Below are 22,126 nucleotides of genomic sequence, written 5' to 3'. Positions count from 1 at the left end.
CCCCCCGGCGCAATGTGGGCAGATCCGTCCCCCCCCAGAAGCGATGGAGGTAGGACACCCCCCACATTGAGGGGCAGCACCGCCCCCCCGCCCTTCCCCCGGGCAATGCGGCCTTGCCCCCCCCGCCCCCCCCAGGGGCCGTACAGCAGGACCCCCTCGGAGTCCATACGTTCAGGATAACCCCCCCGGGGCTGCACAGAACCGGGCTTTCCCCCCCACCCCCGCCGCTCCCCTAAACCCGCCTCTCCCTCCCCACCCCTGGGTGCGGTTTTTTGGGGGGGCGGGGGACGGGGGGGGGGGCGGCTCCTTTAAGGCGGGGGCGGTGGGGCTGACGTCAGGAGCTGTCCCCGGTGCTGAAGCAAGATGGCCGCCCGCTAGTCAACCGGGGCGGCGGCGGCGGCGGCGGCGAGCGCCCCCCCCCCCCGCCCCTTCCCCGACCCCCCCCTCCCGCGCCCCTCGGCACCGGAGCCGCCACCGGGACCATGTCGCTGCTCTGCGTCGGAGGTACCGGGAGTGGGGTGGGGGATAAAAAAAGGGGAAGGGGGGGGGGCGTTGGGCCAGCCCCGGGCCCTCCGCTGCCTGCCGGGGGGGGGGTGGGGGGGCGTTCGCCCCCCCACCCCCCCACCCCGGCAGGCAGCGGAGGGCCCGGGGCTGGCGGGGGAGGGTCGTGAGAACGGCTCCATTCACAAAAAAAAAAAAACCCCACCACCCAGCGCGTGGATTTATGAATGAACCGGCGGGGGCGCGCGCGCGGCGCCGGCCGCGGGAGTCGGGGTTGGGGGGGGTGAAGAAGCGAGGGTGGGGGTGGGCGCGCCCCCCCGCCCCCCCACCAGCTAACCGGCTTCCCCCTCACCCCCGCCCCCCCAGCCTCTCCCCTCCAGCCCTCTCCGCCTTCCCGCTCCCCCCCCGCCCAGTATCTCTCACCACCCCCCCCCAAACGCAGACCCCCACGTGCCCCCCCGCCCCGAAACACTCCCCCGCCATAGCTCCCCAAATCCCCCCGCACCCCAAGCTCCCACTCCCCCAACCCCATCCGCGGACACAGCCCCCTGAATTCCCAAACACCCCCCAGCCCAGACACGCCCCAGACGTTCCCCCCAACGCCCCCACCTACTCCCGTACCCCCTATTCCTCCCCCCCCCCAAGCACTCCCCCCCAAGCATCATCTATCCCCAAGCCCCTCCACATTCCCCCCGAAAAAAACCCCCATATAGCCCCAAATCCTCCTATCTTTCTCCACCCCCCCCAAACACAGACCCCCACGTGACCCCCCCGAAACACCCCCACCCCCATCGCTCCCCAAATCCCCCTGCACCCCAATTCCCCTCCCCCCCCCGCCGGGCACAGCCCCCTGAATTCCCAAACACACACCCCCCCCCAAACCTGCCCCAGATGTTCCCCCCAATGCCCCCCATCTACTCCCGTACCCCCGATCCCCCCCCAAGCACCCCCCCAGCATCATCTATCCCCAAGCCCCTCCACATTCCCCCCGAAATCCCCCTATCTTCCCCACCCCCCCTCAACGTGCCCACCCTCCCCAACACCCCCATCCCAACCATTGCTCCCCAAATCCCCCCACACCCCATGACCCCCCCCCGCAGACACAGCTCCCTGCATTCCCCAAACAGCCCCCACCCCCAAACCTGCCCCAGATGTTCCCCCCAGCGCCCCCATCTACTCCCGTACCCCCGATTCCCCCCCCAAGCACCCCCCCCAAGCATCATCTATCCCCAAGCCCCTCCACATTCCCCCCCCCCCAAACCCCCATACACCCCCAAATCCCCCTCTCTTTCCCCACCCCCCTGCAAATCCTTAAATACCCCCCGAAATTACACCCCCAGCCCCAATTCCCTCCCCCTGCCACCGCCCGGCCCCTATGCCCCTGCAGGCATTGCCCCACCTCAGGGATGGTGATGCTGGGGGGGGGGGGGGGTCAACGTGGTGGTTTGGTGCTGGTGGGGGCCCGGTTAGGGGTGCTGGTCCCCCCATACTGGAAGAAATTGGGGGGAGCACCCAAGGAGGGGATCCCCACCCCCCAGCGTGCTGAGACCTGCCCAGCTCAGTGCGCAGATGAATCCTGCAGTGTGGGGCTCGACCTCACTGGCGGTTACTCAGTCGCGGGGGGGGGGGGGGCTCTTTCCCCCCTCCCCAGGCCCTGCGGCACCCGGGTGGGGAGGGGGTGGCACCTGTGGGTGCCGGGGGTGGCGGGACGGGGTGGCAGAGTGGCAGCTGGGGACAAGGTGGGGGCACAGGGCGTCTGGGATTCCCCCACCGGGGGGAAATCAGGAGGAAAACGGGGGCTCCCCCACTGCCGTGACCCCTCCCACCCCCCCGCTCCGTCCTCGTCCCTGAGGTGCTGTCACAGCCCTCTCTCCGGTGGCAGTGTCCCCCAGCAGCTGGCCCCACCTTTGGGGTCCCCCCCCACCCCGTGCCAGGGGGAGGCCTGCGCCTTTACTCCCGTTTCGGGGACTGTCACGCGCGGTGACACCCTCAGTGAAGCCGGGGGCGGACGGTGAGAAACAGCTCCCGGGTTCCCCCCGCCGCCCCGTCACTGCTCGCTGGGGGCAGCTATTTTTGGCACCCTATTTTTGGGGTCGCGGGGGTGGAGGTGCCACCCCAGAGCCTCCCCCAGAGGGGCCGGGGCCACCCACAGCCCCCAAGGGCTTCGTGCCCGGGGGGGGGGGACAGGACACGCACCTGGGTGAGGGCACTGGAGCGGCCCTGGGAGGTGTGGGGTGAGTGGGGACAGGGGAGCGTGGAGCCGGGGGGGGGCGGTCTGAAGTGGTGCCAGGCAGACGGACAGATGGACGGGCGGGCGGATGGGCATCCGGAGGGACAGATGGAGAGACGGCTGGACAGATGGAGGGAGGGGCGGGGAGACAGGAGCAGGTAGACAGAAGGGTGGGTGGGTGGGTGGGTGGACGGACAGAGGGGTGGATGGACAGAGGGAGAGGGTGGACAGATGGAGGGATGGAGGGATGGAGGGATGGACGGATGGACGGATGGACGGATGGATGGATGAGTAGGTGCATGGATGGGCAGAGGGGTGGATGAACAGAGGGAGAGGATGGATGGATGGATGGATGGATGGATGGATGGATGGATGGATGGATGGAGGGGTGGATGGAGGGGTGGATGGACAGAGGGAGAGGGTGGACGGATGGACAGACAGATGGATGGACGGATGGATAGATGGATAGACGGACAGATGAGTAGGTGCGTGGGTGGGCAGAGGGGTGGATGAACAGAGGGAGAGGATGGATGGATGGAGGGGTGGACGGAGAGAGGGAGAGGGTGGGTGGATGGATGGATGGATGGATGGATGGATGGATGGATGGAGGGGTGGATGGACAGAGGGAGAGAATGGATGGAAGGATGGATGGATGAGTGGGTGGGTGGATGGATGGATGGATGGAGGGAGGGAGGGAGGGAGGGGTGGATGGACAGAGGGAGAGGATGGATGGATGGATGGATGGATGGAGGGGTGGATGGAGGGAGGGAGGGGTGGATGGACAGAGGGAGAGGATGGATGGACGGACGGACGGATGGATGGATGGATGGATGGATGGATGGATGGGTGGAGGGGTGGATGGACAGAAGGAGAGGATGGATGGATGGATGGATGAATGGACGGACGGATGGATGGATGGATGGATGGGTGGAGGGGTGGATGGACAGAAGGAGAGGATGGATGGATGGATGGATGAATGGATGGATGGATGGATGGATGGCCGGCCGGCCGGCCGGACAGATGAGTAGGTGCATGGATGGGCAGAGGGGTGGATGAACAGAGGGAGAGGGTGGGTGGGTGGGTGGATGGATGGATGGAGGGGTGGACAGACAGACGGAGAGGATGGATGGATGGGTGGATGGATGGATAGATGGATGGATGGATGGATGGATGGACGGACAGATGAGTAGGTGCATGGATGGGCAGAGGGGTGGATGAACAGAGGGAGAGGGTGGGTGGATGGGTGGATGGATGGGTGGAGGGGTGGGTGGATGGATGGATGGAGGGGTGGATGGACAGAGGGAGAGGATGAATGGACGGATGGATGGATGAGTGGGTGGGTGGATGGATGGATGGAGGGAGGGAGGGGGTGGATGGAGAGGCAAGTGACTGGGTGGTTGGTCAAAGGATGGACGGATGGAGAGATGGCTGGACGGCGGGATGGGTGGATGGACAGGAAGGTCAATGGATGGACAGACAGAGGGGTGGGTGGGTGGACAGACAGAGGGGTGGACCGACAGAGGGTTGGCTGGAGGGACAGAGGGGTGGACAGACAAGACAGGCCTGTTGCAGGATGCCTACAGCCCAGCCTGGTTTTTAAACCGCTGTCAGTCCGATCCCCGCCAGCCACCTCCTGCCTCAGTTTCCCCCAACTGGCCAACACCCCCCCCCCCCCGAGCAGAGGCTGGTTACCCCAGCACCACCTTGGGGCTTCCAGCCTGTTGGGGGGGGTACTCAGCTCCCATGGGGGTCCCGCTGTCCCCAGTCTGGGGGCTCAGGTTGAATTTAGCCCCAGGGTGGCACCCTGGGCCCCGCCACCCCTGCGCCAGCTTTGGGGACCCGTTGGCGGGCGGGAGGGTGGCACAGCCTGCTCGAGGCCCTCAGCCGCAGATGGTGGCAGCAGGACTTCTCCTCGGCAGTAGATGACAGCCAGGAGAGCCACGTGTTCCCTGGGTAATTGTTTGTTCCTGTCAGCTCGGGTATTTTTGGAACTTTTCCTTCCTCTGCTCTCCCGTTTCGGAGGCAGCGGCTGGCGGAGGGCGGTCGGTCCTGACGGGTGCGTCGGGGTCCAGGGTCAGGGTGGGTGCCCACGCCGGGGGTCCCTGTGCAGCTCCGAGCACACGCCACGGACCGGTCCCTGTACCAAAGACTGTATTATAATATAATAATAATAATAACAATATATTATATATAATATATGAAGTAATACCTTATATATCCCTGTGCAGCTCCGAGCACACGCCACGGACAGGTCCCGGTACCAAAGACTGTATTATAATATAATAATAGGAATTTATTCTATGTAATGTATAAAATAATACACTACATAGAATATAATATATATAAAAATAGATATAGCGAAATATTACTACACACAGTGATGCCAGCCATCCCCACCAGTCCCCCGGACCTCCCAACCCGGTGACGCCGGGGGATCTTTGGGATCCCGGAGCTTCAGGCCTGGCCTCGAACCAACCCCCAGGCACGAACCCCCCCCACCCCCGCCATCGCTGAGTGAAGCAGCTCCTGGAGTCCTGTGATTCCCCGGAAACACGGCCGCCGGTGACGCGGCCGGCGACCTTCCTTCGAGCAAAGTCACCGCAAAGAGCCGCCACACGCCTGACCCTCTCGGTGGCGGAGGGCGGCCGAGCCGGAGGATCCCCAGTTATTCTGAGGGGTGTTGCTGAGGCTGAGCCAACGATTCCCCCCCCCCCCCGCCTCAGTTTCCCCAGAGGCACCCCAGGGCCAGGCGGGGACTGTTCGTGGCCTGTTGCCTCCTCCGAATCCCGCCGGGCACGTGGAGGCGGCGGCAGCCCCCGCGGCCCCCTCCGGCGCTGGCGGCGGGCGATAAGCGGCTGGCGAGCGGCACGTCTCTGAAATCAAATTACCTTTGATATCGCCAGGGCTATTTTCATCCCTCCTCGGTCACGTTGGTCCTCCACCCGCTGGCGCCCGCGTCATTTAACCGTTCTCCGGGTGCTGTGTCATTCCCTCCCCGCCTGCTCCCCTCCTGTGAGCCTCGAGGATGCCCCTCGCCCCCCTCGCCCCCCCTGGCATCGCCAGCGTGGGTACCCGGCTCTGCCCAGCTGCCTGTTTTGCCCCCCCCCATTGAGGGCAAAAGCTGGGTACCAACCTCCCCCCCAGCACTGGTGTAAAACTCGGGGGGCGGGGGGGACCAGCTGGAATTGGGGGGGGGTTTGTTCCCGTTGTGCTGGGCAGGATCTGACCCAGATGCACCCCCCTTCCCCCCCCACCCAAGTCGTTCAGTTGGGAGGGGTCCCCACTGGGCAGGGTGGGAACCGGCCCCTGGGTGCCCCCGGGAGGGGGACAGGGCTGCGGTGTGGGGACAGGCATTCCGGGGCTCCCCGCTGCAGCGGAGTTGGGGGGCAGGATCTCCACCACCCCCCGGGGCTGCTGTGGGATGCGGGGGGTGTGTGTGTGTGTGGGGGGGGTGGGTTACAGCCCACCCCGGGTTTCCTGCACCAAATCCGGGTCAGACGTTTGGGAGATACTGAGAGCCTTAACCCTGGGCTCTGCCCCACGGCGGGCACCGGAGCGGGGGGAGGTTCCCCAAACCCCCCCCTCTCCCCCCCCGGGGTGTGTATGGTAATGTCATCTCTTTCCCCAAATGGATCTGGATTCAGAAGCCGGGGGGGGGGGGGTTAAACACCCCCTCAACAGGTGAGGGCTGGTCATTCGGGGCTGCAAGGAGATGTTTCAAGTTGTGGCAGGTTTTTTTTTGGGGGGCGGGGGGGGGACTTTGTCCCCTCCAATGCCCACCTCCAGTTCACGCCTCTTCCCCCCTCCCTCGTGCCTGGCACTGGGGACTCCTGATTTACACCAGCAGGAGGGATCCTGCTGCTTCCCCCACCTTGCAGCTGGGGACTGGGGGGAGGGTGGGGGGTGGGGCCAGGCCTGGGGTCCCCCCACCCCCTTGGCACCCTGCTGGGGGTCCCCAGCGCCCCCCCCCCCCAGGGCTCTCAGACTGAATCTCTTCCCTCTTCCCTCCCTCTCTGTCCCCACAGTTAAAAAGGCCAAATTCGACGGGCCCCAAGGTAAGTGGCCCCCACCTGCCTGCCCACCCTGGGCGGGGGGGGCCAGGGCAAGGGGGTCTTGGGCTGGTTGGATGTGGCAGGGTCAGAGGAGGGGCTGGGGGGTGGCAAGGGGACCGGCTCAGCCTCAGCTTTTGGGGCAACATTTGGGAAGTGTGTGTGTGTGTGTGGGGGCACACACAGGGATGGGGGTGCCCTGGACAGGGTTGGGGGGGGCTCACAGCCAAACCACCCCTGGCAGTTGTAGGGTCCATCCTGCCCGGCCGGCTGGGGTTGAGGTGCTGAGGGCATTGGGGGGGGACGGACCCCACGGGAGGTTGGCAGCGGGGGGGTGGGGGCATGCCTGGGGTTGGGAGGGGCCGGGGGGGGCGGGGAGCGCACTGGGGGCCACTTCACCCTCCGCTTGCTCCCACAGAGAAGTTTAACACCTACGTGACACTGAAGGTGCAAAATGTCAAGAGCACAACCATCGCAGTGCGGGGCAACCTGCCCTCCTGGGAGCAGGACTTCATGTTGTGAGTGTCCGGGGTCCACCCTGGGGCTGTCCCCCCCCCCCCCCGCCGCCAGCCCCACTGCTCCCTGTCACCCTCCCATCAGGGGGAGGTCCCCCACTGCCGCTGCTCCCCCTCACCCCAACCCTGGGCGGGGGGGGGGGCTCACCCAAGTCCTGGGGCCGAGGGGGCAGGCGGAGGTTGGGGTGGCCCCGGGGGGGCTGCTGGGGAGGACGGGTGGGTGACCTGACGCCTCTCCCCTTCCCCAGCGAGATCAACCGGCTCGACCTGGGCCTGACGGTGGAGGTGTGGAACAAGGGGCTCATCTGGGACACCATGGTGGGGACGGTGTGGATCCCCCTCCGGACCATCCGGCAGTCCAATGAGGTAGGGAGCCAGGCACATCTACCCCCCCCACCCCCCCGCTGGACCCTAAGGGACATGTTGCCACCCCTTCGGCTGCCCTTCGCTGGTTGCGGGGGGGGACGGCCATCCTTCGCTGTCCTTCTTCATCCCTGCTTGGGGCCGGACCCCGCGTGCGTGGGGTTGTGGGGGAAGGGGGGGGGGTCGCTGGCAGCTCTCCTCACCCCCATTTCCACCCCACAGGAGGGCCCTGGGGAATGGCTCACGCTCGACTCCCAGGTCATCATGACCGACAACGAGATTTCGGGCACCAAGGACCCCACTTTCCACCGTATCCTCCTCGACACCCGCTTCGAGCTGCCGCTGGGTGGGTACCGTCCCCAGGCACCCCAGGACCCTTCCTTGCTCCCAGCCCCAAGGATGCTCGGGGCTGGGGCCGGACATCTGATCCTGTAGCCCCAAAAGCTGGGGGGCTGTTCTGGGGCGGGGGGGCAGTCTGGGAACCCATCGGGGTCTTTCCCCTTGCAGATATCCCCGAGGAGGAGGCCAGGTATTGGGCCAAGAAGCTGGAGCAGCTCAATGCCATGCGGGACCAGGACGATGTAAGCGGGCGCAGAGCCAGGCTCGGGGCGAGGGCCGGGCAGGGCGCAGCGGGGCTGGGAGCGGGGAGCCCTCACCGTCCCCTCTCTCCCCAGTACGCCTTCCAGGAGGAGCAGGAAAAGCCTCTGCCTGTCCACAGCTCCCAGTGCTGTAAGTGCATCCCTGTCCCTGTCCCGTCGCGGAACATCCCCCCCCCACCCCGCCACTGCCCCGTCCCCCCCCTGCTTCCTGCACTGGGGATGTGCAGGAGGGGGGGTCCGTGCCTGCCTTGGGGTGCTGGACCCCAACCCAAGTGGGGCTCCACCTCACCCCACACCCTCTCCCCATCCCCATTCCCATCCTTCCTCCCATGTCTGCCGGTATTTCTTTGCTGTCTCCCTGCCCCATAGCGCATGAGCCCTCCCGTGGGGCTGACAGAGGGGGGGCATGGCAACAGGGCTGGTAAGGAGAGTCCCCAGCGAGCCTGGGCAAGGGACAGCAAGGCTGGCGAGGGGGGGACACTGGCAGAGGGGTCTGGGGGATTTGGGGTGGCAGCTCGGTTTGCCCCAACCCGTGCCTCAGTTTCCCCTTCTGTAATCACGCTGGGGCCATGCACAGCCTGGCACTGTCCCCTGTGCGGTTCAGTGCCACCGTGCCTAGCCATAGCGCTGTCCCCAGCCCGGGTTGGTGCCACCAGGCCCAGGCCCAGGCACTGTCCCCAGCGCACTTCAGTGACACCGTGCCCATCCCCGTCCCATCTCAGTCTCTATCCCCAGCACGGCTCGGTGCCAATGTGCCCCATCCTGGGTGCTGTCCCCAGCCCAGCTTGGGGCACTGTCCCCAGCCCCGCTTGGTGCCACCATGCCTGGGAGATGCTGGTTCCTCCCAGGCAGCTCCTGCTGCTGCCCTGGAGCTGCCTCCATCCTTATTGTCTCTGCGCCTTTTTATTTTATTTTTTTTTGTAGGCAACTGGAATTATTTTGGCTGGGGAGAACAGCAGAGTAAGTACCCTGTCCCCTCCTCTCCTCCCAGCCTGGCGGTCCCCAGGACACCCCCCTTTGCCATGCCATAGCCTGGCCCAGGGCTCAGGGACCCAGAGCTCAGGTCCAGCCTGCGGCCTCGCGCTGTGGTTCTGTGCTGGGTGAGGACGGAGGCCCCGAGTGCCCTGTCCAGGGCAGGGCTGTCCCCACAGGCTGGCGGGGACACAGCACCGTGAGGCTCTGTGCCCTCAGGGTGCCCTGGTGACAGTGAACAGCTCAGGCTTTGCCGCAGTGGCTGGACATTGGTGGGGCAGAGGGAAGGTCCCCGCACCCTGTTGTCCTCTTCCCCCCTTCTGTACATCCCATTTCCCCCCTCTGCCCTCCCCTTGTCCCCCAAAACCCCTCTCTGCAGAGGGAACATGTGCAGTTTGTCCCTCATCCCTTCCTAGGTCCGTCTCCCCAGCGTGGTCCTACAGCGCTGTGGACACGGTGGTGGCGGTAGCGGGGGCTGTGCTGGGTGCGGGACGGATTTGGGGCATCCCTGGCCGTGAGAGCCGCGGGGCCATCCCCTTTCCCACTCCCTGCGTCCCCTTGCAGACGATGACCCCGACAGCACGGTGGATGACCGGGACAGCGATTACCGCAGTGAGACCAGCAACAGCATCCCGCCGCCGTACTACACCACCTCCCAGCCCAACGCCTCCGTCCACCAGTACCCCATGAGGCACCAGCAGCAGAGCTCCCGCGACTCCTACACCGACTCCATGCAGAGTTACGAGGACTACTCAGACCAGCGTCCCATCAGGTAGCGTCGGCGCAGCCAGCTCCCTCCCCGGGGACCTGCTCTCTCAATCCTCCCCCACAGGTGGCAGAGGCCAGCGGGGCCCCAGGGTGACGCCAGGGATGGCACCCCCAGGGCGGTGGGTGACGGAGGGAAGGATGGTGAGGCGAGGAAGAGGGGGATGGTGCCAGCCCCAAGCCTTTCCTTCTCACTGGAAAGTTTTCAAGCTCTTTTGGGTCACTGCCCTCTGTCCTCGCTGGGCTTCGGGACCCTGCAAGCCCCGGCTGTCCTTGCTGGGAGCCGAGTGTGTGACCTGGTTTGGGACAGAGAGGTGGCCGTAGGCAGAGCCGCAGGCAGGGACACCTGCCCGGCACTTTGTCCCCGCGGTCGCAGTGCAGTTCGGTTCCTCGCCAGCATCCAGCCCAAGGTGCCAGCCCCATCCCCCAGGATGGAGCCTCCCGACCGACGTCCCCACGGCGGCAGGGGATGCCGGGGCGCGGTGGATGGCGGCGGCGCGGCACCTGGGACCTTGCTGATCATCTTCCTCTCCTCCCCGGCAGACGCTATGGTAGCGTAGACTCTGCCGCAAACGGACGCAGCGACGCTGAGTCCGCTTCCGAGTCGAGCAGGCGGACCAGCCGCCAGCCTTCCCTTGAGAGCAGGCGGTCCCTAGACCTATCGGATAGGTGGGTCGCTACCGCGTCGTGTGCCGTGTGCCGTCGCAGAGTGCTGTGGTCGGTCCTTGCAGCCGTGGTGAGGCCAACACCAGTCCCGGCAAAGGCGGCCCCGTGCCGCCGCGGGGTCCCCCTCTCCCCGCCCCGGACCGCCTTGCAGAGGAGCAGCGTTGGAATGCTCCAGGCGTCTCTTGACCCCGTGGCTTCCCCTTCTTGCTGCTGCCGCCCCGGCTCATGGGGGGCGATGCCCCAGCACCCCGGTCCCGCTCGCCGGCACAGCGACCGGTTGGCAGCGCTGCTGCCTGTTCCCCCGTCAGGCCAGCAGGTATGGGAGCTGGGGCCTGGGGGACTCAAATGCCACCCTCCTCCCAGGGAGCACCTGGCCGGGCCAAAGCCTCACGCAGTGATTTGATTTGGGACCCTCGCGATGTGCCGGGGGCCCCTCTCCCAGCTCTGGCCAGGATCAGGCCGGGGAGGTGAGGGGTGTCCAGGCATGAGCCGTGTCTCCTGCACCCCTGTGCCCCAAGACCCCCTTCCCAAGGCACCTGGATGATGCCAGTACTCCTCCCTGCCGGGACCAGCCTGGGTGTCCCCAGCACCCTCCTCCCTGCGGTGTCCCCTGTCCTCCCGCCGCCTGGCCCGGCCGCTCTGGGCCCAGGGCTCTGCCCATCCCGTCCCCTCGTCCCCTTCCCCCTTGCCCACCCCTGAGCCCCGGCTGCCGGTGCTGGAGACGTGGTGTCGGCCTCTTCCTAGGCATGTCCCTGTCCTGTCTGCATGTTTGCTTATGTGACCCTCTCCCCACGGAGCCCTGCGGCCGCCCCCCGTCCCCGGTAGCCTCCTGGGACGCAGGGACCCCCCCTCTGTGCCGCCGCTTCCCCCAGGGGCAGGCGGCTGCGGGAAGGGGGTGCTGGAAGGGCCGGGGGCCAGCGGGGCAGATGGGGCGGTGGGGTCTGGCCTGGCAGGAGGAGTGACGAGGGGACCCCCGGGTAGGGATGCTGTGGTGAAGGGGAGCGATGGGGTTGAGGGGTCGTCCTTGGAGAGGGGGTGCCTGGAAGATCTCGAGGGAGCGCTGGGATGTCAGGGCAGAGGTTGGGCGCCGGATCTGCGGGCCGGGGGCAGGACGGGGTGTCCGGCAGGAGCAGGGTCTGGCTGGGGGGGGGCTGCCACCCCTGGCAGGGGTGAGCTGAGGGGACAGGCGCCGTCCCGTGTCCCCACGCTCGGCCCAGGCACACGCAGGAAGGTCAGACCCCTGAGAGTGCTATTCCCAGCCCACGCAGTCTCCCGGGTCCGTGCCTTCGGCTCCCACGACGCGGAGCCCGGCACTCACCTAGGGCTGCGTCCCGGGGGACCCCGGGCTCTGGCTGGGGTGACACGGGGCAGGCCAGGCCGCGGCGTGGACCCACGGGAACACTGTCCTTGTCTCCCCTCGGCCCCGCAGCCCCACGGGGAGCAGCCGCTACGCCTCGTCGGCCGAGCTGAGCCAGGGCAGCTCCCAGCTGAGCGAGGACTTCGAGAACGAGAGCCTGCGGGACTCGGAGCTGGATGAACGGGACGGCGACTCCTACCACTCCTGCCACAGCTCCGTCAGCTACCGCAAGGACTCGCCTCGCTGGGAGGAGGAGGAGGAGGACGACGACGACCTCTATCTGGAGGAGGAGGAGGAAGAGGAGGAGGAAGAGTTCAATGAAGACTACAGCGAGAACGAGGAAGGCTACCCCAAGGAGGAGGAGGAGGAGGAGGAGGACCTGCGGGAGCAGGGCACCTATGAACCCCCCGAGCACGATGCCTACCCCCCGCCGCAGAAAGCCCCTGGGCAGCAGCAGCAACAGGTCCTGCAGCAGCAGCAGCAGCAGCAGCAACCCCAGCAGGTCCCACAGCTGAAGCCGCAGCAGCAGGAGAGGAAGGAGGAGAGGAAGGAGGAGAGGAAGGAGGAGAAGGATACCTCTGCCCCCCAGGAAACCCCAGAGGCCCCCCAGCCCCAGCGGGGAGCGGATGAAGCTCCCCTGCAAGAGGCGGCCCCTGAGCCCGAGCCCCCGAAACCGGCTGAGAGGTAGGAGGGACCTGTAGCGTCCTTGGGATGGCACTGAGCCTGGTGACACCGGGGGTGCTCTGGAGGTGACCCGGGGCTAGCGCTGGTGCCAAGGGGCAGTGCCAAGGACCTTCTGCGGTGGCTGGGGCTTTTCCAGGTGCCTGAGGCGTCGAGGTGGGGGAAGGCCGCCTCGTGCCACCCTGGCGAGGGTCAGTCCCCTCGGGCACGCTGCTCTGGCCCGGCCACCAGCCCCACGCTGAGCAGGGGCAGAGCTCGAGGCGTTTGAGATCCTGCCAGGGCTACCGGGGGTGCAGGTTTATAACCAGGGATCCTGGGGATGGGGGAAGCGGGGGCTTGGGGCTGCGATTCCGCTCCTCTGGCTCAAGCCGTCGGCTCCCTGGATGGAGGGGGTACCCCAGCGCTTGGCACAGGCAGAGGAGGGAATTTCCTTCCTAGGAGTCAATCCTCCCTCTAGGCCACTAGGAAAAGCTCGTCCGTGGTCTCCTGTGCTGTGCAGATGAATTATTTGGTGGCCAGGTCCCTGGTACAGCACGTGAATAATTCATGTGTCGGTCCCTACCTTTTAATTATTGAACACGTCCATTTTTCCATGGTTTGGTGAACGGCACCGCTCTGCCCAGAGGGGAAGCGTGACAGGCTTTTTCGGTCTTTTCCTTAGTTTAAATTACAGACCAGAGCTGGGGAATCTCTAATTTAAAAGGATGTGTAATCAGCTTTTTTTTTTTTTTTAAAAAAAAAACCAACATATTTAGGCCCAAGAGCTGGCTAGAGTCCTGGCGGAGGTGGCTTTAGTTCGTGTCTGCCTGCGGTGCCTGTTCTCCAGGCAGGGGGCTTGGGGGGGGCCCGCGTTGGGCACTGGGGACCATGGATTAGGGCTGGGGACCCCAGGTTAGTGCTGAGGACCCCAGATTAGCGCTGAGGATCCCAGATTAGCGCTGAGGACCCCGGATTAGTGTTGGGGACCACATATTAGCGCAGGCACGGCCCCACTGGGACGGTTTGGGCAGATTCGTCTCCTGAGCTCCCCACAGCCTCACCCCAGCCTGGTTCTGGGCACCCATCCCCAGTGTCCCGTCACACCAGGCTCTCCAGGAGGCTGAGGTGTTTGGAGGATTTATTTTCTTTTCCTCCATGTCTCGATTTTGCGAGAGAGGAGGAAAAAAACCCCGCAACAACCAGCATGTCCAGGCTGGCAGGTCCTCCTGAGCTCGGAGCCACTGGGGTGTTGGGAGCTCTTAACCCCGGGAGGGCCCAGCGTGTTGGGAAGCGACCAGAGGGACGTCCTGTTGGGAAGATGAGTGTGGGGGGGATGTTTCATCCACGTGCTTGTGTCACCGGCAGTCCCCGACCCTTTGCTGCTGGAGGGATTCCTCCACGGGGCTTGGAGCAACCTGGGCTGGTGGGAGGTGTCCCTGCCCAGGGCAGGGGGTTGGAACCGGATGGTCTTTAAGGTCCCTTCCCACCCAAACCAGTCTGTGATTCTAATGTCACTTGGGTGCCCAGGGCAGCGTGTCCCGAGGGAGGGGGAACTCCTGGCTTCTCCCCGTTGCTTTGCCTTGACTCTGCCGCCCTTTGCAGCGGGACTTGCTACCTTTTTAGAGTCCTTCCTGCTAGCAAGAGGGGTTTTTGCCATGGCCACGCTGGCTCAAGGCCCATCAGGATCCCTAAATTGCAGGCTCAGTCCTGCCCGGGGGGTGGGGGCTGACTCCCCCCTCCCCGGTGCCGTGCTGGGAGGTGAGCAAGGTGTGTGTGCTTGCAGGGAGGAGACAGAGGTGGAGGTCCAGGACCCCAAAGCACGAGCCAAAGCCAACTGGTTGAGAGCCTTCAACAAGGTCTGCATGCAGCTGCAGGAGGTGAGCAACCCCCCCCCGGCCGCCCGCCCGCCACCGAGTCCCAGCGCTGGCCACGTGCTGGGCTGGGGGCACGGCCCCTTCCCGTGCCCGGGCATCCTCCAGACACCTCCGCTCCCCGACCCCGTGGACATCCCACACCCTGAGGGCAGTGGGGACCTGGGAGGCCCCAACAGCGGTGGCCCCGCAACCCCCATTCACGCCAAGTGGGACACCCCCCCCGCCCCGCCGCGGGACAGGGAGCGCTGAGGACCTTCCCCCGGTGTGTGCTGCATGCGGTGTGCTGGTGCGAGCCCCTCCGCCCTCTCCCTTGGATTGAGTTGACAATTTTTTGTTCTGTTTTTAGACTCCATCCTCCATCTTTTCTTTTTGTTTTGGCTCTGGATTCACCCCCTGGGGCTTCGATTCCCCTCCCCACCGCTTCTCTTTTCAGTTGTCCACCACCATGGCCCTTGCGCCCGTGTCTCCCCTTCCCGCAGGGAAGGGGTGTAGCCTGCCTGCAGGTAAGCATGTCCAACGGGAACCACCCAGCGACGCGTGTGCCTTCCCTGTGTGTGTGTGTGTGTGCAGGGATTGCCCCAGGAGGGAGGTATAATTGGCTCTTTCCTCCTTTCTCCCCCCAAAATAATCCCCTCCCTGCAAAGGGTGGTGGCCCTGGGGGACGGTCCCTGCACACACGCTATCCCCGGCGTGCCCTGCCTTTTCCCCGCACGTCTTCTCCATGCGGCTGCGGGGCCGCGCAGACCTGCTGAGCCTTTCCAATGCCGCTTCTCCGGTCCCCCGAACTCGGAATTTTTTTTGCACCGTGCCGCCATCCCCATCGCTTGGCCGAGTTCCTCTGCTGAACCCTGCCCACCGCTTGCCCAGCTCTTGGAGGTGTTTTACTCCCAGTGCAAGCTCTTTGCTGGAAAGAGCCCCGTCATTTTAGGAACAGGCTTTTTCTCCACCCGCCCTGTAAACACTTTACATCCTTCCCCAGTGCCGTGGGCACCACTGGGCGCTCAGCTGCCCCCAGTGCCGGGTCCCCGGGGAGGGCTGCCATGCATGCCGGGGGCCAGCGCTTGCGTCTGTGACGGCCACCTCGTGTTTTGCAGGCCCGTGGGGACGGCGATGGAGAGGCTAAATCCCTGTGGTTCAAAGGCGGGTGAGTACATGGGGAAAACGGTGCTTTCTGCCCCCCGCCCCGGGTCTCGGGGGCTGCTCTCCCCTCCTCATTAGGATGTGATTAATGAGCTCGTTGGGGGGGTGGCGTGGGGAAACGCTGCTGAGCTGAGGGCTCAGCGGGGGGGACTACATTTTTGGGCTGGATGCTGGTCGCTCGGTGCTTTTGGAGGAGCCAGCAGAGATGCCGCCACTCCGTGTCCCCGAGAGCCGCTGCCGATGGGGAGAGCCAGGAGGTGAGTGGGTTGGGACGAGAGCGAGCCGGGGCGGCAGCTCCCACTTCTCCCCTGCCGTCTGGGGCTCGAGCGGTGCCATGGGGAACCCTGAACCTCACGTCCCCGTCTTGCCCTCGCGGGCGGCCCTGCCGCTGACCCAGGCTCGCCTGTGGTGTCCCCGAGGGAAAAATCCCAGCTCTCCCGCCCCACGCTGCAAAGCCAAAGCTGACTAAGCCAAACGAGCTTTTTCCTTCACGCCACTAAAGAAAAACACCTTCACCTGGGGAAAATCCCAGTTTTCTGCCAGAATCCGCTTTTCCCCCCAGGTGTTAGTCCGGTGATCCCTGCCCCGGCTAGGGCGGTGGTGGGGATGGGGGTCCCACAGGGGGGGGTTTGTCTGCAGTCCTCTCCGCCAAGTCCGGAGCCAACGTGGGGCAATAGCAGGGAGCCCCTTCCTGCCTCAGTTTCCCCTTCCCCGCTGACTCTCGTCTCTCTTGCAGGCCTGGTGGCGGGCTGATCATTATAGACAGCATGCCGGACATACGCAAGCGAAAACCCATCCCCCTAGTTAGCGATTTGGTGAGGTTCCTCCTAACGCCTGGCACCCCACAGCTTCTGGCTTCGCTCCCGCTGCGTCCCGCTGGACTGCGCCGTCCGCCCGCCCCGGCCGACGATGGCCGGGCGTCTGTGCCCTGCTCCCCAACCGCCTCTAACATGGCTTGTGTTTTCTCTTTTCTTTTCTCCGGCCTGGCTTGGCCGTCCCTGGCGGCAGGGGGGCGGCAGTAAGGTTTCTGCGCTGCATTAACAGCATGCCCGACATTAAGCCTGGACGCAAATCTCTCCCTCTAGTCAGCGATCTGGTGAGCGCGGTCCGAGGGGTTAAAGAGAGAGCACCCTTGGGTGCTGCTGGCCAGCCCAGCCCAGCCTCCTCCAGCCCTGCAGGCGGGGGACGCGGGGGGGGGTGTCCCGGCCTGTTTTGGGGGTCTCCTGGCCCTGGCAGTGGGGAGCTGTGAGGGTGGCACAGCTGGGCTCTCCCCACCCGAGGGTGCTTCTCTTTAACGGAGCTCCAGGGCCCTGTCCCTACACCAAGCATCAGCCCAAGGCTGCGTCTTATCTCCCAATTTTTTTTACCGATGCTGCGTCCCCTGTCCCTTCCTGTCCCAGGTGCCGCGGGCTGCCCGCAGCGCGGGTGCTGGGCGCAGGGACCGGCCGAGGGGCAACGCCGGCTTTTCTGAGCCGCACAGATGCTCCTGGCCCCACCGTTGTCACACTGCGCCGCTACAGCCCAGTCCCCACGCTGGCATCCCGTCCAGCCCCTGGGCTGTGATGCGCAGGGTCTCCCTGCTGTCACCCCCCCTGGGGACAAGCGACAGCAATGTGGGAAATGGGCCGCCCTTTGCACCCAGAATTAGGTGCCCTTCGCCTCCTTCCCCCTCTCTTTACCCCTCGCCGCCTCCACTTTGTGCCCTCCCCAGGGTGCCTCCATCCTGTCCCCAACCCGCCTCTCCTCTCCCATCCCGCTGCCCCCACACCTTTGCTGCCCCCACCCCAATGCCCCCCACCCCCTCAGCCCGCTGGGGCCGCCGCTGATGCTTCTGCACTGTGTTGTGTCGGTGTCGGGGTGTGGGTGGTGATGGGGTGGGCAGAGCGTGGGGGTCAGGGCGGGGGCCGCTGCCTTTCCCGGCTGGGATTTGGCAAGCTGCAGCCTGAGCTGTGGCTTGGGGTGGGAAACCCCCCCAGGGACTGGCCCTGTGCTGGGTGAGGGGTTGATGTTGCCCCGATTCCCACTGGTTCTAGCAGGGAAGGGGCCAGGACTTGCTCTGCTGGGAGGTGTCTCGCACTAATGGCCTTTTATTCCCCCCGCCCTCGCCGGCCCTGGCTGCCCACAGGCAATGGTAAGTGCCCCCCACCCCGGTGTCCCTGGGGTCTCAGACACACATCGAGAGGCTCTGAACTGGGAATGCTGCGGGGCTGCTGAACTGGTTCCAGTCCCACTGTGCAGCGGGGGGGTGGCTTTGCCGCGCTGGCATCACTGGGAGCTGGGCTGTCCCCGTTGCCGGCCCATGCAGCCAGCGCCCACCCCTCTCTGGGGTGGGGGGGGTCTGCCCCAGGTGTTTTACAGCCACGGGGACCCCAAATGTGTGCGGGAGGGACGCCCCGTGCTCTGCCGGATCTGGGAACTGTGTTTCTTTCCCACAGTCCCTGGTCCAGTCCAGGAAAGCGGGAATCACGTCCGCGCTGGCCTCGAGCACCTTGAACAATGAGGAGCTGGTAGGTGCTGGGGTTTACTGGGGCGGGGGGGGGGTTGGTCATGGTGGGAGGGCTGAGCCCCGGCTGGCTGGGCCAGCAACGGCGATGTGGGGGGAGGTCTGCGCCACACCAGCATCCTCCTCCGGTGATGCCAAAGCAGCCAGGATGCTACACCTGGGGATGGTGGCAGTTGTCCTCTGCCCTTCTTGTCCGCACCCGGCGGTGACATTACACATGGCCCAACACCCGTTCCTGGGGTCTCCGCACTGTGCCGCACGGCTCAGCTGCCCGTACGTTGCCTGAGCTTTTCTCCCCTTCCTCTCCTCTCTCCTTGCACAGAAAAACCATGTTTACAAGAAGACCCTGCAAGCCTTAGTGTATCCCATCTCCTGCACGACGCCCCACAACTTTGAGGTGTGGACAGCCACCACCCCCACCTACTGCTACGAGTGCGAGGGGCTGCTCTGGGGCATCGCCCGGCAGGGCATGCGCTGCGCCGAGTGCGGCGTCAAGTGTCACGAGAAGTGCCAGGACCTGCTCAATGCCGACTGCCTGCAGAGTAAGGAGCCCGTCGCCCGCAGCCTCATCCCTTCTCGCTTTGGAGAGGGAGGATGGAGCGGCCCCGGGGAGAGCTGGGCTCCTGCCTTGTGCGTGGGGGGAAGTGGTGGGCAGGGCAGACCTGTCCTGGGCAGGGTGTAGACCCCTCCAGGTTTGAATTCATTCATGCACGGTGGGTTTGGGGAGCTCTTGGCTCTCTCCTGGATGCTGCCTGTCCTCCCCCCCCCGCCCCGTCTCACCCATGGCTGTCCTCTCCCAGGGGCGGCGGAGAAGAGCTCCAAGCACGGAGCAGAGGACCGGACCCAGAATATCATCATGGTGCTCAAGGACCGCATGAAAATCCGGGAGCGCAACAAGCCAGAGATATTTGAGCTGATCCAGGAGGTGTTTGGGGTCACCAAGACCACGCACACCCAGCAGATGAAGGCAGTGAAGCAGAGCGTCCTGGACGGCACCTCCAAATGGTCGGCCAAGATCAGCATCACGGGTAGGCACCGGTTGCGCCTGGCGCCACGTCCCCTCGCACAGGGGTGCCGGGTGCTCCCGTTCCCCTCCCGCCCCTCATCCTGCAAAAGGGGCTTCAGCCCCCGGGGCTCTGCCAGGGGACACGAGGTGCCCGTTGCGGGGACCTCGGTGCGGCTGTGGCACCGACTTCCCTCTCCGTTCTTTCCGCTGCGTGTCCCCCGCGGGTGCCTCCTGTGCCGTGCCGTCCTGCGCTGCAGTCGTTTGTGCCCAGGGCCTGCAAGCAAAGGATAAGACGGGTTCCAGTGACCCGTATGTCACTGTCCAGGTTGGAAAGACCAAAAAAAGGACTAAAACTATCTATGGCAATCTCAACCCAGTCTGGGAGGAGAATTTCCATTTGTAAGTTCACCCCTGGCCCCTCTGTCCCCCTTCCTGGCCACTCGTGGTCATGCTGGGTGGTGGGGAGTCAGCTGGGGACTCATCCTGCCCCGGTTGAGGGTGGAGGGGGGCTGCTGGGGTTACTGGGAATGCTGGTTTTGTGCCATGGAGGGTTTGGCTCCCAGCGACGGGGGCTGCGTTGGGGCTGCCTGGGCACGGTGCAGAGCCCTGCCGAGCCCACCGGGGAGGGTGGGTGCCCCCACGTTCGCTCTCTTCCCCAGTTCCTGCCTGGTGTTGGGATGGTCCCTCTTGTTTAGGGAAACAGAGGCTGGGGAGAGGCCGAAAAGGTTTCCCTGCTCATGCTGGGGCTTCTCCCGTCTCCCCTCCCCAGCGAGTGCCATAACTCCTCCGACCGCATCAAGGTCCGGGTCTGGGATGAAGACGACGACATCAAGTCCCGCGTCAAGCAGCGCTTCAAGAGGGAGTCCGACGACTTCCTGGGCCAGACGATCATCGAGGTCCGGACCCTGAGTGGGGAGATGGACGTCTGGTACAACCTCGGTAACCGCCTGCCCCGGCCCAGCCAACTTGGGCTGGGACCCCCATCCCTGCGCTCCCGGGGGGGCCGTGCTGCCAGCCAGGGCATGAAGGCTATTTCAGCACACTGGTATGGGTTCTGCTGTTAAAAACGCTTCATATTGAAAGCCATTGGGATCAAGTGTTTTCTCAGGGTCGGTCTCAAAACCCTTTGCCCAGGAGGTCTGGAGCACCAGCCCTCTGCAGAGGGGAAACTGAGGCACGGAGAGGCCACATCTCTGTCGTGCCTGGAGATAGGGGCAAATCCCTCTCCGCAACGCCTTGGCGCATGGCACCCTGGCACCCTGGGACCCTGGCTGCTCTCAGCGCTGGGCATCCCGCTGTCCCCAGCCCCAAGAGCCCCTCTGCGCCGGAGCCGCCTGCCCCTCCTTGGGGTCGGGAGTAAGCAGAGTTGCTCTGGGGAAGCCTCATGTCTCGTCCCCTTCCCTGTACTCCACAGACAAGCGGACAGACAAGTCGGCCGTGTCGGGAGCCATCCGGCTGCACATCAGCGTGGAAATCAAAGGCGAGGAGAAGGTGGCCCCCTACCACGTCCAGTACACCTGCCTGCACGAGGTGAGCAGCCCGGGCAGACGCGGGGGGAACGGCCCCCACCCCAGCCACGCCACCGAGCCCACCACCAGCCCCACGCGCCTGACCGGACTCGTTTGTACCTCCAGAACCTGTTCCACTTCGTGACGGATTTGCAAAACAACGGGGTGGTGAAGATCCCCGACGCCAAGGGGGACGACGCCTGGAAGGTGTACTTTGACGAGACGGCGCAGGAGATCGTGGATGAGTTTGCCATGCGCTACGGGGTGGAGTCCATCTACCAGGCCATGACGTGAGTCCCTCGCCCGCCACCCTGCTCAGAGCGGTAGCCCTGGGTGGGGGCGACGCTGTCGGCATCTTCCTCCCCTGCTGCCGTTTCCACCCGCCTCCCCGCCACGGGCGCGGAGATCCTCCTTTAGCTCGTCCTGCACCCGGGCACCCCTCCATCCCCTTCCCCGTGCCTGCACCCCAAACCCCGCGCCCCTTCCTAGAGCCAGCCCCTCCCGCGGCCCCTCGCCCTCACCTTCCGCCTCCCTCTGCAGGCATTTTGCTTGTCTTTCCTCCAAATACATGTGCCCAGGAGTGCCGGCGGTGATGAGTACCCTGCTCGCCAACATCAACGCCTACTATGCCCACACCACGGCCTCCACCAACGTCTCGGCCTCTGACCGCTTTGCCGCATCCAATTTCGGGGTAAGTCCGATGGTGCGTAAACACTTCTTCCTTCTTCTCTCTCTTCTCTTGGGAGGGGGCGGGGGGCTCGAGGGGCAAAAAGGGCCGTGCAAAACACCCCGCTCCAAACTGCAGGCGGGCGGCGGGGGGGGGGGGGGGTGGTCAGCCCCTGCTTGGCCCCAAAATTCATCCCGCTTACCTTCCAAGAAGGAAAAGAGCCACCTCCTTCCTGGCAGAAGGTCTAAATCTGCTTCCCAAATTATTATGGTAAAACCGCGGCCGGAGCCGGAGCGGGCCGGGATGCTGAGCCGGCAGCGTGGCAGGAGGGGGGAAACCTCGGTGGCAACATCCCAAAGAGGTGGCAAGGAGCCATCCCTGCGGCTCGCCGGGAGTTCTGCACAGCCCTGTGCGCTTTGGGCGCACCCCGGCACCGCCGCAAACTCGCCCGGCTGTGCCAGCACCCATGGGTGCCCGCCGGGTGCCGCGCTTTTGGCCAACGGGGCGAGTTTGTGCCGGGGGCCGAGTGCGTCCTCGGGGGTGTGGGGCTGAGCTCTCGCCCCGGCTCCCCCCGTGTCGTCCCAGAGGCAGCAGGCGGTTGCTGCGGACACACACGGGTCGAGCCAGGATTAGTGCCCAGCTCCGGGTCGGGAATAGTGCTGGGTAGCCAGGGATGCAGCCAGCGCTGGGCACAGCTCCCGGCAGCGGCTGCATTGGATCGTCTCCCAGTTCCTGTTGCAGGGGGTAGCTA

General features: G+C 65.3%; 1 protein-coding gene across 1 annotated transcript in view; it reads left to right on the top strand.

Annotated features, from left to right (window-relative positions):
- The first annotated feature begins 310 nt into the window (after nt 1-310).
- The window catches only part of UNC13A (unc-13 homolog A), a 39,041-nt gene continuing 17,225 nt past the window's right edge, over nt 311-22,126 (top strand). Inside the window, exons 1-22 of the mRNA XM_074565417.1 lie at nt 311-504; nt 6,757-6,786; nt 7,199-7,298; nt 7,544-7,661; nt 7,881-8,004; nt 8,166-8,239; nt 8,333-8,387; nt 9,182-9,217; nt 9,794-10,001; nt 10,538-10,663; nt 12,090-12,701; nt 14,461-14,554; nt 15,646-15,695; nt 16,428-16,506; nt 18,127-18,198; nt 18,517-18,736; nt 18,995-19,222; nt 19,458-19,599; nt 19,970-20,139; nt 20,615-20,730; nt 20,835-20,998; nt 21,249-21,399. Of these exons, the coding sequence (XP_074421518.1) occupies nt 483-504; nt 6,757-6,786; nt 7,199-7,298; nt 7,544-7,661; nt 7,881-8,004; nt 8,166-8,239; nt 8,333-8,387; nt 9,182-9,217; nt 9,794-10,001; nt 10,538-10,663; nt 12,090-12,701; nt 14,461-14,554; nt 15,646-15,695; nt 16,428-16,506; nt 18,127-18,198; nt 18,517-18,736; nt 18,995-19,222; nt 19,458-19,599; nt 19,970-20,139; nt 20,615-20,730; nt 20,835-20,998; nt 21,249-21,399 (2,991 nt within the window). The 5' untranslated portion in view covers nt 311-482. The remainder of the gene's footprint in view (nt 505-6,756; nt 6,787-7,198; nt 7,299-7,543; nt 7,662-7,880; nt 8,005-8,165; nt 8,240-8,332; nt 8,388-9,181; nt 9,218-9,793; nt 10,002-10,537; nt 10,664-12,089; nt 12,702-14,460; nt 14,555-15,645; nt 15,696-16,427; nt 16,507-18,126; nt 18,199-18,516; nt 18,737-18,994; nt 19,223-19,457; nt 19,600-19,969; nt 20,140-20,614; nt 20,731-20,834; nt 20,999-21,248; nt 21,400-22,126) is intronic.

Source organism: Larus michahellis, chromosome 23 (genome assembly GCF_964199755.1).
Source record: "Larus michahellis chromosome 23, bLarMic1.1, whole genome shotgun sequence".
Lineage (NCBI taxonomy): Eukaryota > Metazoa > Chordata > Aves > Charadriiformes > Laridae > Larus > Larus michahellis.
This window is presented reverse-complemented; position numbering and strand designations above follow the sequence as displayed.